Source organism: Babylonia areolata, chromosome 1, assembly GCF_041734735.1.
Source record: "Babylonia areolata isolate BAREFJ2019XMU chromosome 1, ASM4173473v1, whole genome shotgun sequence".
Lineage (NCBI taxonomy): Eukaryota > Metazoa > Mollusca > Gastropoda > Neogastropoda > Buccinidae > Babylonia > Babylonia areolata.
Window position 1 is genome coordinate 72,492,452 of NC_134876.1, and position 16,085 is coordinate 72,508,536.

The window sequence follows — 16,085 nt, forward strand, 5'->3', positions numbered from 1 at the left end:
AAATCTGGAAATGTGGAAAACGTGCTCGGGAGAATTTACTGACATCGCCTTCGGATTGATCAGCACTGTACGCAGTTGCATAAGTAAATATCATCGGCTCCGATCGTCAAACGAACAAGCATGTGTTCTTTCTGAAGGACGTACCATATGAACAGATACATTGAACTGTTTTTTCTTGTCCGGCGAGATTGATGGTTCAGAAATGAAAAGTATTAACCACGGTGCCTGTTTTGTTTGATCACAGTCTACCAACAACCAAAAATGATGTCAGTAAGATTCCATGTTTCTTCTGTGAATGAAAAGGGGCATGGTTATTCTGTTATAAATCTAAATGACTATTTAATGTAATTATTTACAATTTTTGTAAACTCCAGGAAGACATGAGCCATTTTGAGATTTCTTTCTTTCGATGATTTCAACTGGGGCTTGGGGGAGGGGGTGGAGGCTCACAGAAACGTATGTCAGTGAACGTGCATAACATATCCAACGCCTCCAACGCCAACTTTCAACTTTCTGGCAGCCCAGACTTCTTTGTTATTAAACATTCATTACCCGGACTTCATTATCATTAAAACAACCGAAAGGTATATATACCACCCATGTCGAGTCTCCCAGCCAACGAGTTAGCTTTCACCATCGTCGTAGGGCTCATTCTGACAATCTCCGTGGTGTGCAACATTATGGTGGTGGTGGTAGTGATGGTGAACCCAGGTCTGCGGAACCCCACCAATCTGTTGATCTGCAACCTGTCCGTCGGCGATCTGATCCTGGCATCTGTGGTGCTGCCCCAGAATCTGCACGACCTCAGCCACGTCGATGAAAGCTACTTTGAAGGTGAGGGTGTGCTGATGCGACGGCGAGAGACAGAGAGAGAGAGAGAGAGAGAGAGAGAGAGAGAGAGAGAGAGAGAGAGAGAGGAAGGAGGAGGAGGGATAGGGGAGGAGGGAGGAGGAAGTGGGAAATGTTTGCGCGTGCTTTTTTTCTTCTTTTTTCTCTCGGAGAGAGAGAGAGAGAGAGAGAGAGAGACCGACATCCATTCCATGAGCGTGTATCCGTGTGTCGGAAAGAAGGAATGCGTGCGTGTCTAAATCACCTTGTATTGAATGGGGGAGGGGGGAATGAGAAAAAGCAGGAAGAGTTTTCGTTTCTGGACTTTGTTTCCAGGGGAATTTCGTTTCTATACGGTGTTTCCAGGGAATTCCGTTTCCATGTGATGTTTCGAGAGAAATTTCGTTTCCATACTATGTAACCAGAGGAATTTTGTTTCTATACTGTGTTTCCAGGGAAATTCGTTTCTATATGGTATTTAAGGGGGAAATTCATTTCGCTTGCATTTTCTCCTCCTCCATGAGACCAATGATCGGTGGTCTGGACGCTAGTCATTCGGATGAGATGATAAACCGTGATTCTATGTATGTTACGCACCTAGTGCACATAAAAGAACACACGGCAACAAAAGGGCTGCCCTCGGAAAAAATATTCTGTAGAAAAATCCACTTTGATAGGAAAACAAACACGCTTTCAGGCAGGAAAAAATATTTTTTAATGGGTGGCGCTGCATTGTAGCGACGCGTTCTCTAGCCCAAATTTCATACAGAGAAATCTGTTGTGATTAAGTGTAATACAATACAAAACAATAGACATAATGCGTTACAGTGTTTCCATAGGAATGTTCGTTTTTATACGGTACAGTGTTTCTAGGGGTAGGGCCTATCTCGTTTCTAAACCGTGTGTGACGAACTATTATACAATACAAAACAATAAATCCAGAACTGTACGTCATTTCCAGGAATGTTCGTTTCTATATGACACAGTGTTTCCTCGTTTCTACACCGTGTGTTTCCAGGTGCTTTTCTGTGCAAGGTGGTCTACACCTGCCCCCTCATCTGCATCATGGCCTCCATCTACTCCATGGTCGCCATCTCCTTCGAGCGGACACAGGTCATCCTCATCACCAGATCCAACAAACTCACCATCCGCCGCACTGTCATCCTGCTGGCGGTCCTTTGGATATTTGCCGTCGTCTTCGCTCTGCCCACCGCGCACGAGCATTCCGTGTACGTGCGGGACAGGAAGGAAAACGGGACGACCATACTGGGATGTGGGACGGACGGGGTCAGCTACGAGTACAGCGTGGTCAACGGGGTGTGGTTGCTGTTCGTCGCCTACCTCATCCCTTTGGTCATTCTGCTGGTCAACTACTGGAGGATTCTGCGCTATTTCTGGTAGGTATTAGCCCTCATGCTCAACACTCGGTACAGTGTTATAATTTGGAAATGCTTTCCAGAAGATCGCAGATGCTTAAATAAACTAATGACCACAGACACAGCCATAAGAAAAATATGTTATGTACACCTAGACCACTGAAGAAATAACATTTACAAATCCAGCTTCCTGTAATCGAGTAAAACGTATCAACTGGAAACTTAGCCCACGTAAAGTAGAGAACATAATCTTTTATTTGATAGGTCTCTGAAGTGATTGGTTTTAAGGAGCAATGTCCGTAACCTATTTTTGTCACCACCCCCCTCAGACCAGAAGCAGACATCGGCAAACTCATTTACCGCGCTGCGTTTTGAAAAGCGAAGGATACTCCACTTCGGGCGATCTGTTTCACTCACACTGTCTTGCACACAATTCAAAAACAAAACAAAACAAAACAAAACAAAAAAAAAAAAAAAAATATATATATATATATATATATATATATATATATATATATAAATAAACACTAACAGGAATTAGCCAAGGCGGTTTTATTTTCTTATATATCTTTTGGTTCGATGTATGCAGTATCGCGCTTGCTAGGGCGAAGTGAAAAATTATAAAAATACGATCCGTCAGTCATAGTTACACAGCATATAGCGGTCGGACCTACCTACAATGACAGTTTCATTTATCTGTTTCGTTTGTTTGTTTTGTTTTGGGTCATTGAGCTATCGCTATCACCAGTTCCACGTACGTGTATGTCGTTCGTCTTTTTCCCCATTGTCATTGTTGTTGTCCGAGTCGTCCCCGGACAGCCAAGGTCATGCACGTTTTCTTTTCTTTCGCCACTTTCCAACAGCAATCGCTATTTGTGTGTGTGTGTGTGTGTGTGTGTGTGTGTGTGTGCGCGCGCGTGCGTGCGTGTATACATGCGTGTGTGTGTGTGCGCGCGTGTGCGTGTGTGTATGTGCTTGCGTGGTGTATCCATGCACGAGCATGTGTATTTATATACATTATGTTTGTGAATCAGAAATAAGTGCAGCTACGATGTATTCTTTCCAGTATCACACTCTTTTTTTTTTTTTTTTTTTTTTTTTTTCCAGATCTGCCTTTCTTAATGGTTTTTGTTGTTGTTGTTAGATTTGGATGAGTAGATATTTTTTTAAATGCAACTGTTGCCCATTCGATTTACCATCTTCAGAGAGCTGTGATAATGTTTTTGTCATATGTACATTTAAGTGGATGGTGCTGGGCGCTTTGAGCAGCATAAGTAGAATACAGGATGTTGCGCCACAAAAAAGAGACTGCATTTTTTTTTTTTTTTTTTGTTTTTTTTAAATTCTGATTCTGGTTAAATAAACTGTTGGCTTTGACGGTCAGGAGGAAGGGGATGTTCGGCAGGACTCCCAGCCAGCGAGACACGTTCAAGGTGCTGTTCAAGACACGGATGACTGTAGTCAAGATGTTCATTCTGGTGGCCGCCATCTTTGCTGTGTGCTGGGCCCCCTACTTTGCCATTCTGCTGTTGGAAGTATGTCAGATGGGGCTGATTTTATTTCTTTTTTTATCATATTGATAATTTACAATGATTTTGATTCATATAGCACCACTCTGACCGTGTGAAACTTGTTCAGCTGTTCTGTACATTGTGAAATTTGACGAATAAAACATGCATTCACTATTCAGACACTAAATTGATTGACAACTTAGAAGCACAATCCCACATGGACATCAAACCACACACCAACAGAAACTGATGTACGTACAGATACATATTGCTTGTTTTAATCGCTATTCCCTTTTCCTTGTTTGGATGATTGGTTGGTTGGTTGGATTTGGGTTTTATTTATTTTTAAATGCAGGTTGCTGTTGGTTGTTTGTTTTTTTTACATGCATCACTCAGTGTACACCGCATGCATGCATGCACACGCCCCCCCCCCCCCCCCCCCCCCACCCACACACACACCCTTCCCCCTACACACACACACACCCACACACATAGAGCCGAGAGACGGAGAGAGAGAGTAAAGACGGTAACAGAACTATGAAATGATAATAAAAGCACACGCGTGCACACACACACACACACACACAAAAAAAACAAAAAAAACAAAACACACGCGCCACGCGCACATAAATAAATATCACTAACTTGTATGTCCCCGTGTACTGATTGCTGCACACAAAACCAGTGATAATTATACAACATGCTATGCTGTTGAGTGCCGTCATTGTCATCATTACCATTTTGATGCTTGTCCACAGAAAATCATGGGCATTTCGGATGCGGAATATGTGACGGAACCTGGCAGCATGGTGAGGATCTTCTTCGCAGCCTTCAGCACGGCCTACAATTTTGGCCTTTACGTGGTCTACAACCGAAGCTTTCGCCAGGGACTTCTCAGACTGCTAGGAGTTACCGACAATGTGCACTGCTGTGGCAGAAACGTGCGAGTCCAGCCGTGTGACGACGGAATGAAGTCTGTTACCTATTAAATTAGGCAGCTGGGTCTGAAATATTTTGTATGCTCGAGAGCAGAACAATTAAGGTGATGGACGAAGACAAAATCAGATTATTGTGTAAAGGTTTCTATTCAGCAACTTTGGTTGCAGGTTCTTCAAGATATTTTGTGTGTTCTTGAGCAGAACTATTGAGATGATGAACGAAGATACAATCAGCATGAAACGTGTTAGCCTTGTGTGAGAAGGAGGTAAGCTAAGTGGGAAAAAGAAATAAAGGAACGAACGAACAAATGAATAAATGGATCAATCAATCGATTAATCAATCAGCCAACCAGTTAAAGAAAGGTATGGAATTTTTAAAAATTAAAAAGAAGAACGAACGAATGAAACAAAGAAAGAAATTGAACAACAGCAAGTAAAACGAAGTGAAATCGAAAAATACACAAGTGTGGAATTAAAAGGAAAAAAAAAAGAGCTATTCCTGAACAACACACCATTCATCTATCAAAACGAAAAGAAAAAAAATCAAATTACATAAATATGTTACAAATGAAGACAGAAGCGTGTGAAGGCCTTGCATAGTGTATAGATCAGTGAAAATATGCCTGAGATAAATGAATACAAAAGCAATCATGCCAACACTACAGAGCTGTAACATATGATGGGTTTGTTTTGTTTTGATCACATACTTTACATGATTATTATGCTGTAAAATCGTGCTGATTGTGTTGCATATCCATCTACAAGCTACAAGAACCACAGCTATGGTGTAGGTATTTACAGAAGTTATACTCAGGTCAGAGGTTTTCGTCTGCCATTGGTAACCATATAACCCAGTACTAGCTGCCGCATGTGGGGAGTAAAACCCGACAAGCAAATCCAAGATGGACGGGGTCCACAAGATTTGACTTGCCCAAAAGAAAAAGAAACCATTTGCAGAAACCTAGGCTTTGACAACACCGACAGACCTGGATGAATCTGGTGAACAGTTCTTCTGTGCAGTGCCCAAATGCCTTTTCACAGAGTTGAGAGAACAAGAAGAAGAAGAAACAGGAGTGGAGTAAAAGAACGATCTTCGTGCTCAAAGTTGCATTGTTCATGTCTCCTCTTCCCTCTTACCCATCCATCTTCTTCTTTGGATAAAGGTCTAGGTTCAGGGTTTTCATTGCTTTTGCTTTGTGTTTTTTCAGTCCCATGAGAGGCATGTGTTTGACTGGGTTGTCAGCAACATCAGTAGGTCCAGTCATACATCACTAACTTAAAGACCTTTCGCAAGAGGAACTAAATTCCTAAACTGACACTCAACTCTAAAAGATCCTATCCACTCTGAAAGTTCACTTTCTTCTGTCACAGATTATAGAATCAATGACTGATGAACACACATTAAATACAATTACTGAACTTTAAGATTAACAAATCCATTCTTTCAGAACAGGTTTGTATACAAGTGTGCATTTGCATGTGTGTGCGAGTACACACACACGTGTGTGCTGATGTATGTGTCTAGCTTTGTGTCTGCATGTGTTCACACACACTAACGACCTGAATTATGACCATCTAAATGAACATAAAAATAATTTCAATTTGACATGACCAGGAAGAGCTAGTCCCATGAAACAACTATTGCACTGACGCCCCAACAGTGAGCCAACAAGGCAGTTTTCAGTGGACCAAGTGATACTCCCCCACAGGAAACCCCCCCCCACCCCCTCACTTTATCCACAGTTGGTCTACATGATTCATGATGGGTCAACACTGACACACACACACACACAAACCACACTCTCTCTTTCCCTCAAGTGTCCCTTGACTCACAATTGAGAATAGCTACCAATACAGTCCTCACTGTCATTTAGTCAATGCAGCTTTCCTCCATGAACATAATCTGTTGAAGCCTTGGGGTGGGTTGCACGAGCATTCTTTAAGAGCACATTGAGTTGTGCTGCTGGTTAGGCATCTGCCTCGCAAATGTGGTGTGGTGTATATGGATTTGTCTGAATGCAGTGACACCTCCTCAAGAAACTGAAACTGAAACTGACAGGAACCATATAAAAATCAGGACATTGAAAACCTGCGCTCTGGGTGGTGGACATACAGTAAAGAGTGTGGCTGGACTGGCCAATATGGGAGTGACATACTGTGCACAGGTGAAGTCTGATGCTGGTCTGTCTGGCTTTGCACCTTTCTCTTCAGTCTCTTAGTCTCAGAACGCTGGGCAAGCGTCTCTTTGGAACTTGAACTGGCCTTTGTGCTCCATTTGTCTCCATTTGTCTCCAAGCCTATCATACAGTATTTGTATCTGTGTCTGCGTATTTATATGTATATGGCCATGTGTGTTTGTATAGATAAACGTGTACAGGCCTGTTGTGTGCAACAAGTGGGCATGAACGTGTGTGTATTTTGAAACAGATGCATGGACTGACTGAAGTAGAACTAAAATACAATGAATACTCAGCAATTGCTGATAAAAACCAACTTTTGATTTATTCAATCTATCAACAACAGATGAATTCAGTGTATCAACAATAGATATTAATTTCATGTAATGTTCAACATAAAATTTATAAAAAATTCCTTTTCACAAATAATTCCATCAGTTATACAACAGACAACTGTACTGTATGATAATAACATGCGTCTTTCTTTAGGTGTGTAATTTATATTCAAACAATTTCTGTAAACTGGGAAAACAAAAATTAGCTTTGACCTGTTTTGCAAATCATATGATCCAAAGATTTTTTTTAAATATATCAATCTAAATTCACTTTGGCTGTTTTGTAAATCAAACATATGAACCAAACAAGATTTTCTTTAAAAATCAAATCTATAACTCCATACACATCTTCATTATATCATATACTATTCCAGCAACCTCACATATGTACTCTGTATTTGAAACAGCAGAACACACACACTCACAGTCACACACTCTCAAACACACACACTCAAAGCTCACACACAGTGATACACACACACACACAACACACACACTGATCATTGAGTCCAAAATTACAGAAGTCAAAGCAGACACAGCTCTGCATATCTTCTAAACCTCATAGTTCTTGTTTTCTACAAGTACAGCTCATATGATAGTATTAGTAGTAAATGTAATATTAGGACATCCTGAAGTTATTCAAGGGTAATGTTTAAGCATACTCAATCAACAATGTTTATCTTCAACAAACAGTCAATATCTTAAATAAATAAATGAATAAATGAATTATAAACAGATAAATGAATAAATAAATAAATAATATAATGTATCATATTATATCATATTATAATAATCAATATGATATGTTATGATGTAATATAAACAAGAAAATACATCCCTTACCCTGCTTCATGGATAAAAATAAATAAATAAATAAAAAACCCATGGCATACAAAATGCAGTTTGTAGCTAGAGTTTAAAAAAAAATTGTTTCCAAGTCCAGTTACCTCCCTTTCAGTGAAAGATATTATTTCAGTAAAATAAATAAATAAATAAATAAAAATTCAAAAGAAAACAAAATACGTTGTGGATATAGTGCATGTTTATGGGCAAGTGCTTGTATTAAGCATGATCATAATAATGCATGGTGTACTGTTGTTATTTGTTGTCGCTGGCATCTTTTCTTTGATCAACACGCGTCAATAGAATGGATCATACAACAGACTAGAAATACCACCATGAACTAGGAATGACTCAGAAAACCTTCTGCATTATTGTCATTAAAGATCATCCACAAGCACAAAGAACAACCCATTCTGTCAAAATGAAATTTCATACACAGATGTCATGTCAATGTCTCCTTTTCTTCAGAGATAAACAGAACGTGGAGAATAATTAAGCAAACAATAGTATTGTTACCTTGTTGGTCCCATATAACAGAATTGGTTCCATCATCACAATTTTAAATAATAAATATCTTGGTTACCATCTTAAAAAGATATAGATTATGATCTACAAGTAATGCAGATGAAGGAAAATGTAGAACTTTTAAAATGGGAATAATGGAATCTTTCTTCCCCTGACACATGACCAATCATAATTACCAAAGGTGCAATAGTACTGTAATAATTATCTGGAAAATGCAACTGCAGTAGAGTGAGTAGAGGCAAAGTATGGACTATACACAAACAGTGTCATTCATAATGTCTGATTTTGAAAAAGTTCACCTATAATTTCTAAAACATGGTTTGGATCAGCAAGTCTGGTCAGGTTCCAGTAACTTCACTTAATTACTTATTCCAAGCTTGCAATCAGATACACTGCTGTTTTGATACTGTTACACCCCTATAAGTGACACTGGGAGACTGTAGATACTACAACCTATAGGTAATGCTTGCCAATATTAATCTGGGTGATTACAAACACCTTAAACAAAGTCAGACAATGTAAAACTTGTTCTGTCCACTGTGAATGAAATGCTTTTAAAAAAAAAACGTATGTTAAGCTCCAACTCACTGTCACACTGGAAAACTAATTTATTTAATTAACATAACAAATCCAAAATAGGATTAGAAATAGGGCTGCGTTATGTAAGTGATCTTATCAGCCCTAAGTTTGAATTTTGTAAAGCATTTTCCTTTGTCTATGGTAATCCTATTTAAACAAAAACATTTACACAAAGCAAAATTAGTGCTACTGAAGTTCTATGATGACTTGTACAACTCAGCCTAGGAGTTTAAAAAAAACAAAAAAAACAATATCAGAATCAAATATTAGCTGTACATCTCATTAAATTCATAAAAGCAAACAAAACACTCAAAGGTAAAATTACAAACAAAACCAGACAAAAAAGAAATCCAAGTGGAGTTTGGTATGGACAAGAAGAAACTGATGAAGTAAAATGGTAAACAAACCAATTTTTTTACAATATAAACAATGTGAACACTGATCAGAGCAATGCTCAGAGTTGTGCAGTTGACTGTTTCACATCAGCCAGGGAAATAACATAGCTGTACACTGTAAGAGTCTTGGCTGTAATACTGCTGTTGGTCACTTTCAGGACTAAGTAGCAAAATACATTTTATAAAGCTTGTATGCACACACGCCTCCAGCCACCAAAGACACAGTGTTGTGCAGAATTTTGCGCCGAGAGTCATCTTTGCGCACAAGAATAACAGGTGTGGTGGTGGTCAGGGAATGCAAGGGCAACTTTGGAACCTTGTTCATGTTTTTCTCCACCTGGTACTTGCAGCATGGGTCAAACTGCCAGGAGATGGCATACACCCCAGCACACAGCACGCTCAGGAACCCCAGAGGCATCGATATCTCCACCCGATCAGGAAACAGTCCGGTCACAGCCACAGAACCCAATCCTGACAGGACAGCTGTCTTGTGCAGACAGTTGCCACACATGATCCACTTGGCAGCCTCATCCCCCAGCTTGGAGGGTTCGATGACAATGGTCTTCACACCGGAATCCAAGGCACGGTCCAGCTCCACCTCAAACTCTTCCTGGGAAGACTCATGCTCATAGATTTCACGGATCACTGTGCAGTCACGCAGCCCTTTGCGTTCTTTGTTGTTGTTCTGCACTCTGAAACAGAAGATGAAACAAAATTACCTATCCATTGTTACAGAACAGAGTTAACCTGTATACATGTTCACACCCATACAAAATATCCCCCCAAAGTCCCAAATTATGTGGTCTTTCATACACAGCTCTCCAGTGACCTAAGTATTCTTTGCCCCTCCACAACCACATCTGTGGAAAAAGAGTGTGACTGCTTCAGTATTGCCAAGTAATAGCAGATCTGTTCATGGATAATACAATACACATTGTGGCAGTTTGGAGAGAAGCTTCTTAGTATGCATCACTTGTCTTGTTGTCGATGACTGATCGAGCAACGACATAAATGCATGCACCTGACGGGCCTGCAGAGAATCAGAGGCACATGTTATCAGAAGAGATGAAATTGAAGGCAACAGACTCTGCAGAAGATTTTTTTTTCCTCTTGTAATATTTACTGGAGCCAGCAAACAAAATTCCTTCTAACTTGTCTGAAAATTTACTTTTCTATTGAACTTCTTTAGTTTTTACCAAATTCTGTTTGACTCCCTCTACTATAGAACAAAGCAAGCTCTAGTCGGTGATACTCAAAATGCTACAGACTTTTGCAACAAAATATGAAGTTGGCTGCCTGTGCTAAGGGTGCATTGGTCTTTCCATCTAAGGGTTTTGGGTCCTTCCCCAACAGTGTCAATATCTTGAGTGGAGTGATGGCCTAGAGGTAACGCGTCCGCCTAGGAAGCGAGAGAATCTGAGCTCGCTGGTTCGAATCATGGTTCAGCCGCCAATATTTTCTCCCCCTCCACTATACCTTGAGTGGTGGTCTGGACGCTAGTCATTCTGATGAGACGATGAACCAAGGTCCTGTGTGCAGCATGCATTTACGTAAAAGAACCCACGGCAACAAAAGGACTGTTCCTGGCAAAATTCTGTAGAAAAATCCACTTCGATAGGAAAAACAAACTACACACATGAAAAAATACAAAAAATGGGTGGCGCTTTAGTGTAGCGACGCGCTCTCCCTGGGGAGAGCAGCCCGAATTTCACACAGAGAAATCTGATGTGATAAAAAGAAAAAAAAAAAGAAATATAGGCCCTTTAGAGGGTGAAGGTTTTTCTGATCTTCCAAGTCAATAGATACAAAATATAATTTTGCCTGAAACTCCTTATATTGTACATCTGCATGTGGAGAAGATTAAATATGCACGTACTTTAAAGATCCTTTAATCAGTGTTTAAGTCTGGACTTGTTGATCATAGAAATTATACAGAAATTACTCATTTGTTCAGTTGTTTAAATGCGACTGTTTTATTCCATTATCCTGTTGAACTTTATATCTCTCTTATGTACTATTCTGTGTGTGTTGTGTTGTGTTGTGTTGTGTTGTGTTGTGTGTGTGTGTGTGAGAGAGAGAGAGGGAGAGAGAGAGAGAGAGAGAGATAAACTCGTATACTGATCAATGTAACAGATAAAGTTTCCAAATTGATGAAGATTTGCGAGGCCACAGGCCTTGATTGTGTGACAAAACAGAAGTGAACTGTGAACTTGAACTTGTTGAAGTGTGACAACTATCTACAACATATTGTTTTTATTCGCTTGCATTCCATATCAATGTATTAACTAAATCGAGATCAATCTGTAAAAACAAAAAGAATAACAACAAAACAAATTATCCCATCGATCAATGTTTCCAATTTCGAATCTCACCTTGAGGCGGTCTCAGCCATTTTCAATGGAAACGTAACTTCAAAGTGACAAAAAGCATCGCCTCCCTTTAGTTACTTCAACACCAACGATTCACATGATCTGTCTGCAGAAGATACATTCGTCGCTAACTGGCGAAACCGCTCTTATGTTGTGGGGTTTCAGTGTGCGGTTCATTTGAACAATACAAGCAGTGTCATTGAATTTACTAAAGCTCACTATTCACATTGTGTTCCCTGCTGCTGTACAACTGGTGTGGAATCTGGAGCTGCATCGCAGCAAAATGAAACAGGACGAAGAAAAGCATCTATTAATCGGAGATTGTGACAAGCATGACAGTCCCAAAGATGAGTTTGTGCCACCAGTCAAAGTTGATTTTGGTGGAATGCCAGCGGCAGAATTTAGAACTCATCAGAGACAGAAAGGACGCAGTACTTTCATTCTTGGTCTGATAGCGGGTGTTTTGATCAATCTGCTCATCATTCTGTTTCTTCTTGGAGGAAACCCGTACACCGCAGCCAATGATGACATGTTTGACCCAATTGGTGAATTGCAAAACCAACCAGGAAGGTTCCAGCTCGAAGTGGCACAGATCAAAGCCGAAGAATGGGTTGACCACTTAAACACTGATGAAGAAACCAACAATAGGGGTGTTAGCCATGTCCAGCAGAAGTCTAGAAACCAGACCAGCGCACTGGCCTGCTCTGTTACAGAGTCGGACCGATTTGACTGCTGGCCCGAATTCTGGTCAGCATCGCAGCAGTCGTGTGAGGCACGAGGTTGTTGTTGGAGACCGTCATCAGACCATGTGCCATATTGCTTCTATCCAGACAATTATGTCAGTTATGCTGTAAGTTCATACACATCAACAGCCAAGGGCATGACAGCCACGCTGGACAGGAAAGCGGCATCTCCCTACCCCAATGATGTGATGGAACTCCAGGTCGATGTCATTTATCAGACAGCAAACACAGTGCGCTTTCGGGTGAGACAGTTTTACCAGTATCAATACTATCATATAAAAACATTTACGGTAGTTTAATTGTTAAGATTTATACAAGTCCAGGAATTTTTTACCCTAAAATGGGTGATTAACATGTTTTCACATAATTATTGCACACACGCACGCACACACGCACACACACACACACACACACACATGCACAGATGTTTCTGAGCTGCTTTCCATTATTTTTCTTCATAGATTTTTGGAGGTGTCAAACAAATAATAGGATTTGTATACATGTATATAAAATGAACTTGGAAGCACATGCACACGCCAGCACACATGCACACACACACACACACACACACACACACACACACACACACACACGCACATGTACACACACTCACATCACACTTCTCAAAAATTTATGGTCGGCTGGAGTTGGAACTTGGATCAATGTTGTGAGCACACTGACAATGACTGACTCACAGTCACACACACTCAAGGTTGTGTTTTACTGCTCTCTCTGTCTCTGTCTCTGTCTCTCTCTCTCTCTCTCTCTCTCCTCTCTCACACTCACACACACACACACACACACACACACACACACCCTGTTGCTTCTCTTCATTCTCATTATTTTCAAGACCTAAAAAGAATTTTAATTACACATAATTAAAATACAAGAGCAAGATGATCATGATGTGTGTGATTTAGAGGATCAAACAATGAAATTGAAAATGTATTGATAAGGAAATGCTTTTATTGCTCTTTTTTTCTTAGTCTTTCTCAGTCTTTTTTTTTTTTTTTTTTTTTACTAATTGTCAGCAAAATTAAGATTATCATTATGTTTCCCGAAGTCTGCTAGACACAAAAAAAAGTTATCTCATTAAATTATTAATTAACCCCTTGACTGCTTCTTCTGTTGAAATTTATGGAGCTCATCGAGCCTTCTGTGATGCGTAGAACTACAGTAGAAGATTTCCATTAGAATTACAGAGGCATGTCATCAAATGTTTATCCCTCGTTCATAAGGAGAAAACCATTGAACAATACCAGATAGGCTCAACAATTCTCATGAAATCGTTTTTTGAGAGGAACTTTAAATTTAAAACCAGTCTCCTTTAAAACGTAGGAAATTATGAATGATGCAGACATTGAAGATAAAAACTTGTCAAATGATTCAGAAGATAAATCTAACAATTCTGGTGAAGAAGAGACAGGCTTATTCAACAATTCCTTTTTGTTTTTTTCTTTTTGTCATTGTTGTTTCATTTGTTTCATTTTGTTCTTATGTTGAGTGTTTGCGAGTTCTTTTGCAGAAATATTCACAAAATAGTATAAACATTCTAATTTCAGTAAACACTCAATAAATCACAAACATGGCGAAGTGAATCCTTTTGCTTTACATGTGTGAAAGTAGAACTAATAATGCTTTAGTCTGTGTACTTTCATGGATAAATTACCACCATTTAAACTGAACTGTCAAGCTTCAGTCGTTTTAGTGTGTGTGTGTGTGTGTGTGTGTGTATATATAGAATTATATATATATATATATATATATAAATACTGATAAGCTTATTTTCCACAGCATATGAAATGCAGCTGACCTCAGAAAGTGTCAGCAGTCAAGGGGTTTATCAACTGAATCAGTAAATGAATTTGTCACACTCTTGACATCAGTAAATCACATGACTTTAGACTTATGACTTTCGCCAGTTGATATGAATCATGGCAAAAGCATTGTGACAAAGAATAATGAGAATAATATATTTATGCTTTGCTGTTGATGGGTCTGTTTCAGTATTTTCTAATCTTTTGCTTTCAGGATAACATGAATGTCATCTAGCTTTGCTGATGATGGATCTATTTCAGTGTAGGGTATTTTTCTTATCTGTTGCTTTCAGGTTTGTTTGACTGTTGACTCCTGAATGTGTGTACATACTTGCACGTGCAGTTTTAAAATGGTGTACTTATCAGTGCTGTTTAATCTTTTGTAGATGTTTGCCCCAACTTCTGGACACTGCACATGATTAATATGCACATGGTACACGCACACGCACGCACACACACACACACACACACACACACACATGTATTTTAGCATGTGTGCAAAACTGATGCATGTATTTATATAACATGTAGATGTATACATACACACTGCAGGTGCACAAACATAATGTGTACAACACAAACACACAGGGACAATATATGCATGCATGCACATTCTTGGTTATTAACATGCACACATGCTTCTGCGTGCGCGCGCGCACACACACACACACACACACACACACATGTACACCAAAAGCAAATCAGGTCTTTGGTAGAATAGATCTATCATTATATTAACTGTTTCTTTTCAGATCTTTGGCAAACAACAAAAGCACGTCAGGTATTTGGTAGACTAGATCTGGCCTCATAATAAATGTTTCTTTTCAGATCTTCGATCCCCACAACAAACGGTATGAAGTGCCCATGACTCTCAACACCAGCTCTGGCACTGTCCCCTCAGAGCAGACAGATTACAAGGTGACACTGCAGAGCAGTCCCTTTGGCATCCAGATCGTCCGTCGTAGCAATGGTGTCATTCTGTAAGCAACTTCTTTAACTTTTTAATGATGATAAGGATATAATGATAGCACTTGTAGTACTGAGCAGTAGCCACATGGATCTGGTAGTAGCACCAATGTTATCAGCAGCTGTAACAGTAAATGGTAATGATCTTACATTTGCTGGCATCCCGCAATTGACAAGTGTGAAAAGCAGTATACAAGGCTGGCCTTTATTAAATTTGAAAACAAAAACAAAACAAAAATGCAGAAAGTAATAATGGAGAGGTAGAATAAAGAAGATAAGAAAGAGGAATTTTTTGTTCACCATTGCCAACCAGGTAAAATATTTTTATCTCAATTGATACATCGTACAACCAGCTCTTTTTTTACATGTGATGTCACACACACAAACACACCACCAGTTACATCAGCAGGTCTGACTCTATATGTGTTGCAGGTTTGATTCGCGCAACATGGCACCTCTAGTGTACGCTGACCAATTTATCCAGATCGGAACACGGCTGTCCACCCCCAACATCTACGGACTGGGGGAGCACCAGGGGCCTCTGAGCTTGGACATCAACTGGAACCAGCTGGTCATCTGGGCCAGGGACCAAGCCCCAGATGTAGGTGACCACCCTGAAAAGTTTTGGTTTGCAAAGTTGTTTTTTTATGTAGGTGTCCACCCTCAAGGGTTTTGGTTTGCAA

General features: G+C 39.8%; 4 protein-coding genes across 5 annotated transcripts in view; 3 read left to right on the forward strand and 1 right to left on the reverse strand.

Annotated features, from left to right (window-relative positions):
* The first annotated feature begins 599 nt into the window (after positions 1 to 599).
* On the forward strand, positions 600 to 2,229 carry LOC143288292 (pyroglutamylated RF-amide peptide receptor-like). The gene is made up of 2 exons (XM_076596674.1): positions 600 to 834; positions 1,847 to 2,229. The coding sequence occupies exons 1-2, from the start codon at positions 600 to 602 to the stop codon at positions 2,227 to 2,229; spliced, it is 618 nt and encodes a 205-aa protein (XP_076452789.1).
* Positions 2,230 to 3,625: 1,396 nt separating this feature from the next.
* LOC143293482 (uncharacterized) lies at positions 3,626 to 5,093 on the forward strand. Its single transcript, XM_076604377.1, has 2 exons — positions 3,626 to 3,739; positions 4,474 to 5,093. Exons 1-2 carry the CDS (start codon positions 3,656 to 3,658, stop codon positions 4,702 to 4,704), a joined length of 315 nt encoding a protein of 104 aa, XP_076460492.1. The 5' UTR covers positions 3,626 to 3,655; the 3' UTR covers positions 4,705 to 5,093.
* Positions 5,094 to 7,129: 2,036 nt separating this feature from the next.
* On the reverse strand, positions 7,130 to 11,913 carry LOC143287129 (transmembrane protein 11-B, mitochondrial-like). The gene is made up of 2 exons (XM_076595077.1): positions 11,880 to 11,913; positions 7,130 to 10,199 (listed from the first exon to the last, which is right to left on the reverse strand). The coding sequence occupies exons 1-2, from the start codon at positions 11,897 to 11,899 to the stop codon at positions 9,668 to 9,670; spliced, it is 552 nt and encodes a 183-aa protein (XP_076451192.1). The 5' UTR covers positions 11,900 to 11,913; the 3' UTR covers positions 7,130 to 9,667.
* Positions 11,914 to 11,955: 42 nt separating this feature from the next.
* LOC143287103 (lysosomal alpha-glucosidase-like) overlaps positions 11,956 to 16,085 on the forward strand; it is a 34,011-nt gene continuing 29,881 nt past the window's right edge. Inside the window, exons 1-3 of one of the 2 annotated variants that reach the window (XM_076595072.1) lie at positions 11,956 to 12,861; positions 15,265 to 15,416; positions 15,835 to 16,003. In XM_076595072.1, the coding sequence (XP_076451187.1) occupies positions 12,160 to 12,861; positions 15,265 to 15,416; positions 15,835 to 16,003 (1,023 nt within the window). In that variant the 5' untranslated portion in view covers positions 11,956 to 12,159. The remainder of the gene's footprint in view (positions 12,862 to 15,264; positions 15,417 to 15,834; positions 16,004 to 16,085) is intronic. The other variant, XM_076595071.1, reaches the window with a different exon arrangement.

Excerpts from the sequence above, each read along its gene's own strand:
- LOC143288292 (XM_076596674.1), top strand. The coding sequence starts at position 600 with ATGTCGAGTCTCCCAGCCAACGAGTTAGCTTTCACCATCGTCGTAGGG. Across the intron at positions 835-1,846 it reads CGATGAAAGCTACTTTGAAG|GTGCTTTTCTGTGCAAGGTG; the intron begins GTGAGGGTGTGC and ends GTGTGTTTCCAG.
- LOC143293482 (XM_076604377.1), top strand. The coding sequence starts at position 3,656 with ATGACTGTAGTCAAGATGTTCATTCTGGTGGCCGCCATCTTTGCTGTG. Across the intron at positions 3,740-4,473 it reads TTGCCATTCTGCTGTTGGAA|AAAATCATGGGCATTTCGGA; the intron begins GTATGTCAGATG and ends GCTTGTCCACAG.
- LOC143287129 (XM_076595077.1), bottom strand. The coding sequence starts at position 11,899 with ATGGCTGAGACCGCCTCAAG. Across the intron at positions 10,200-11,879 it reads ATGGCTGAGACCGCCTCAAG|AGTGCAGAACAACAACAAAG; the intron begins GTGAGATTCGAA and ends CTTCTGTTTCAG.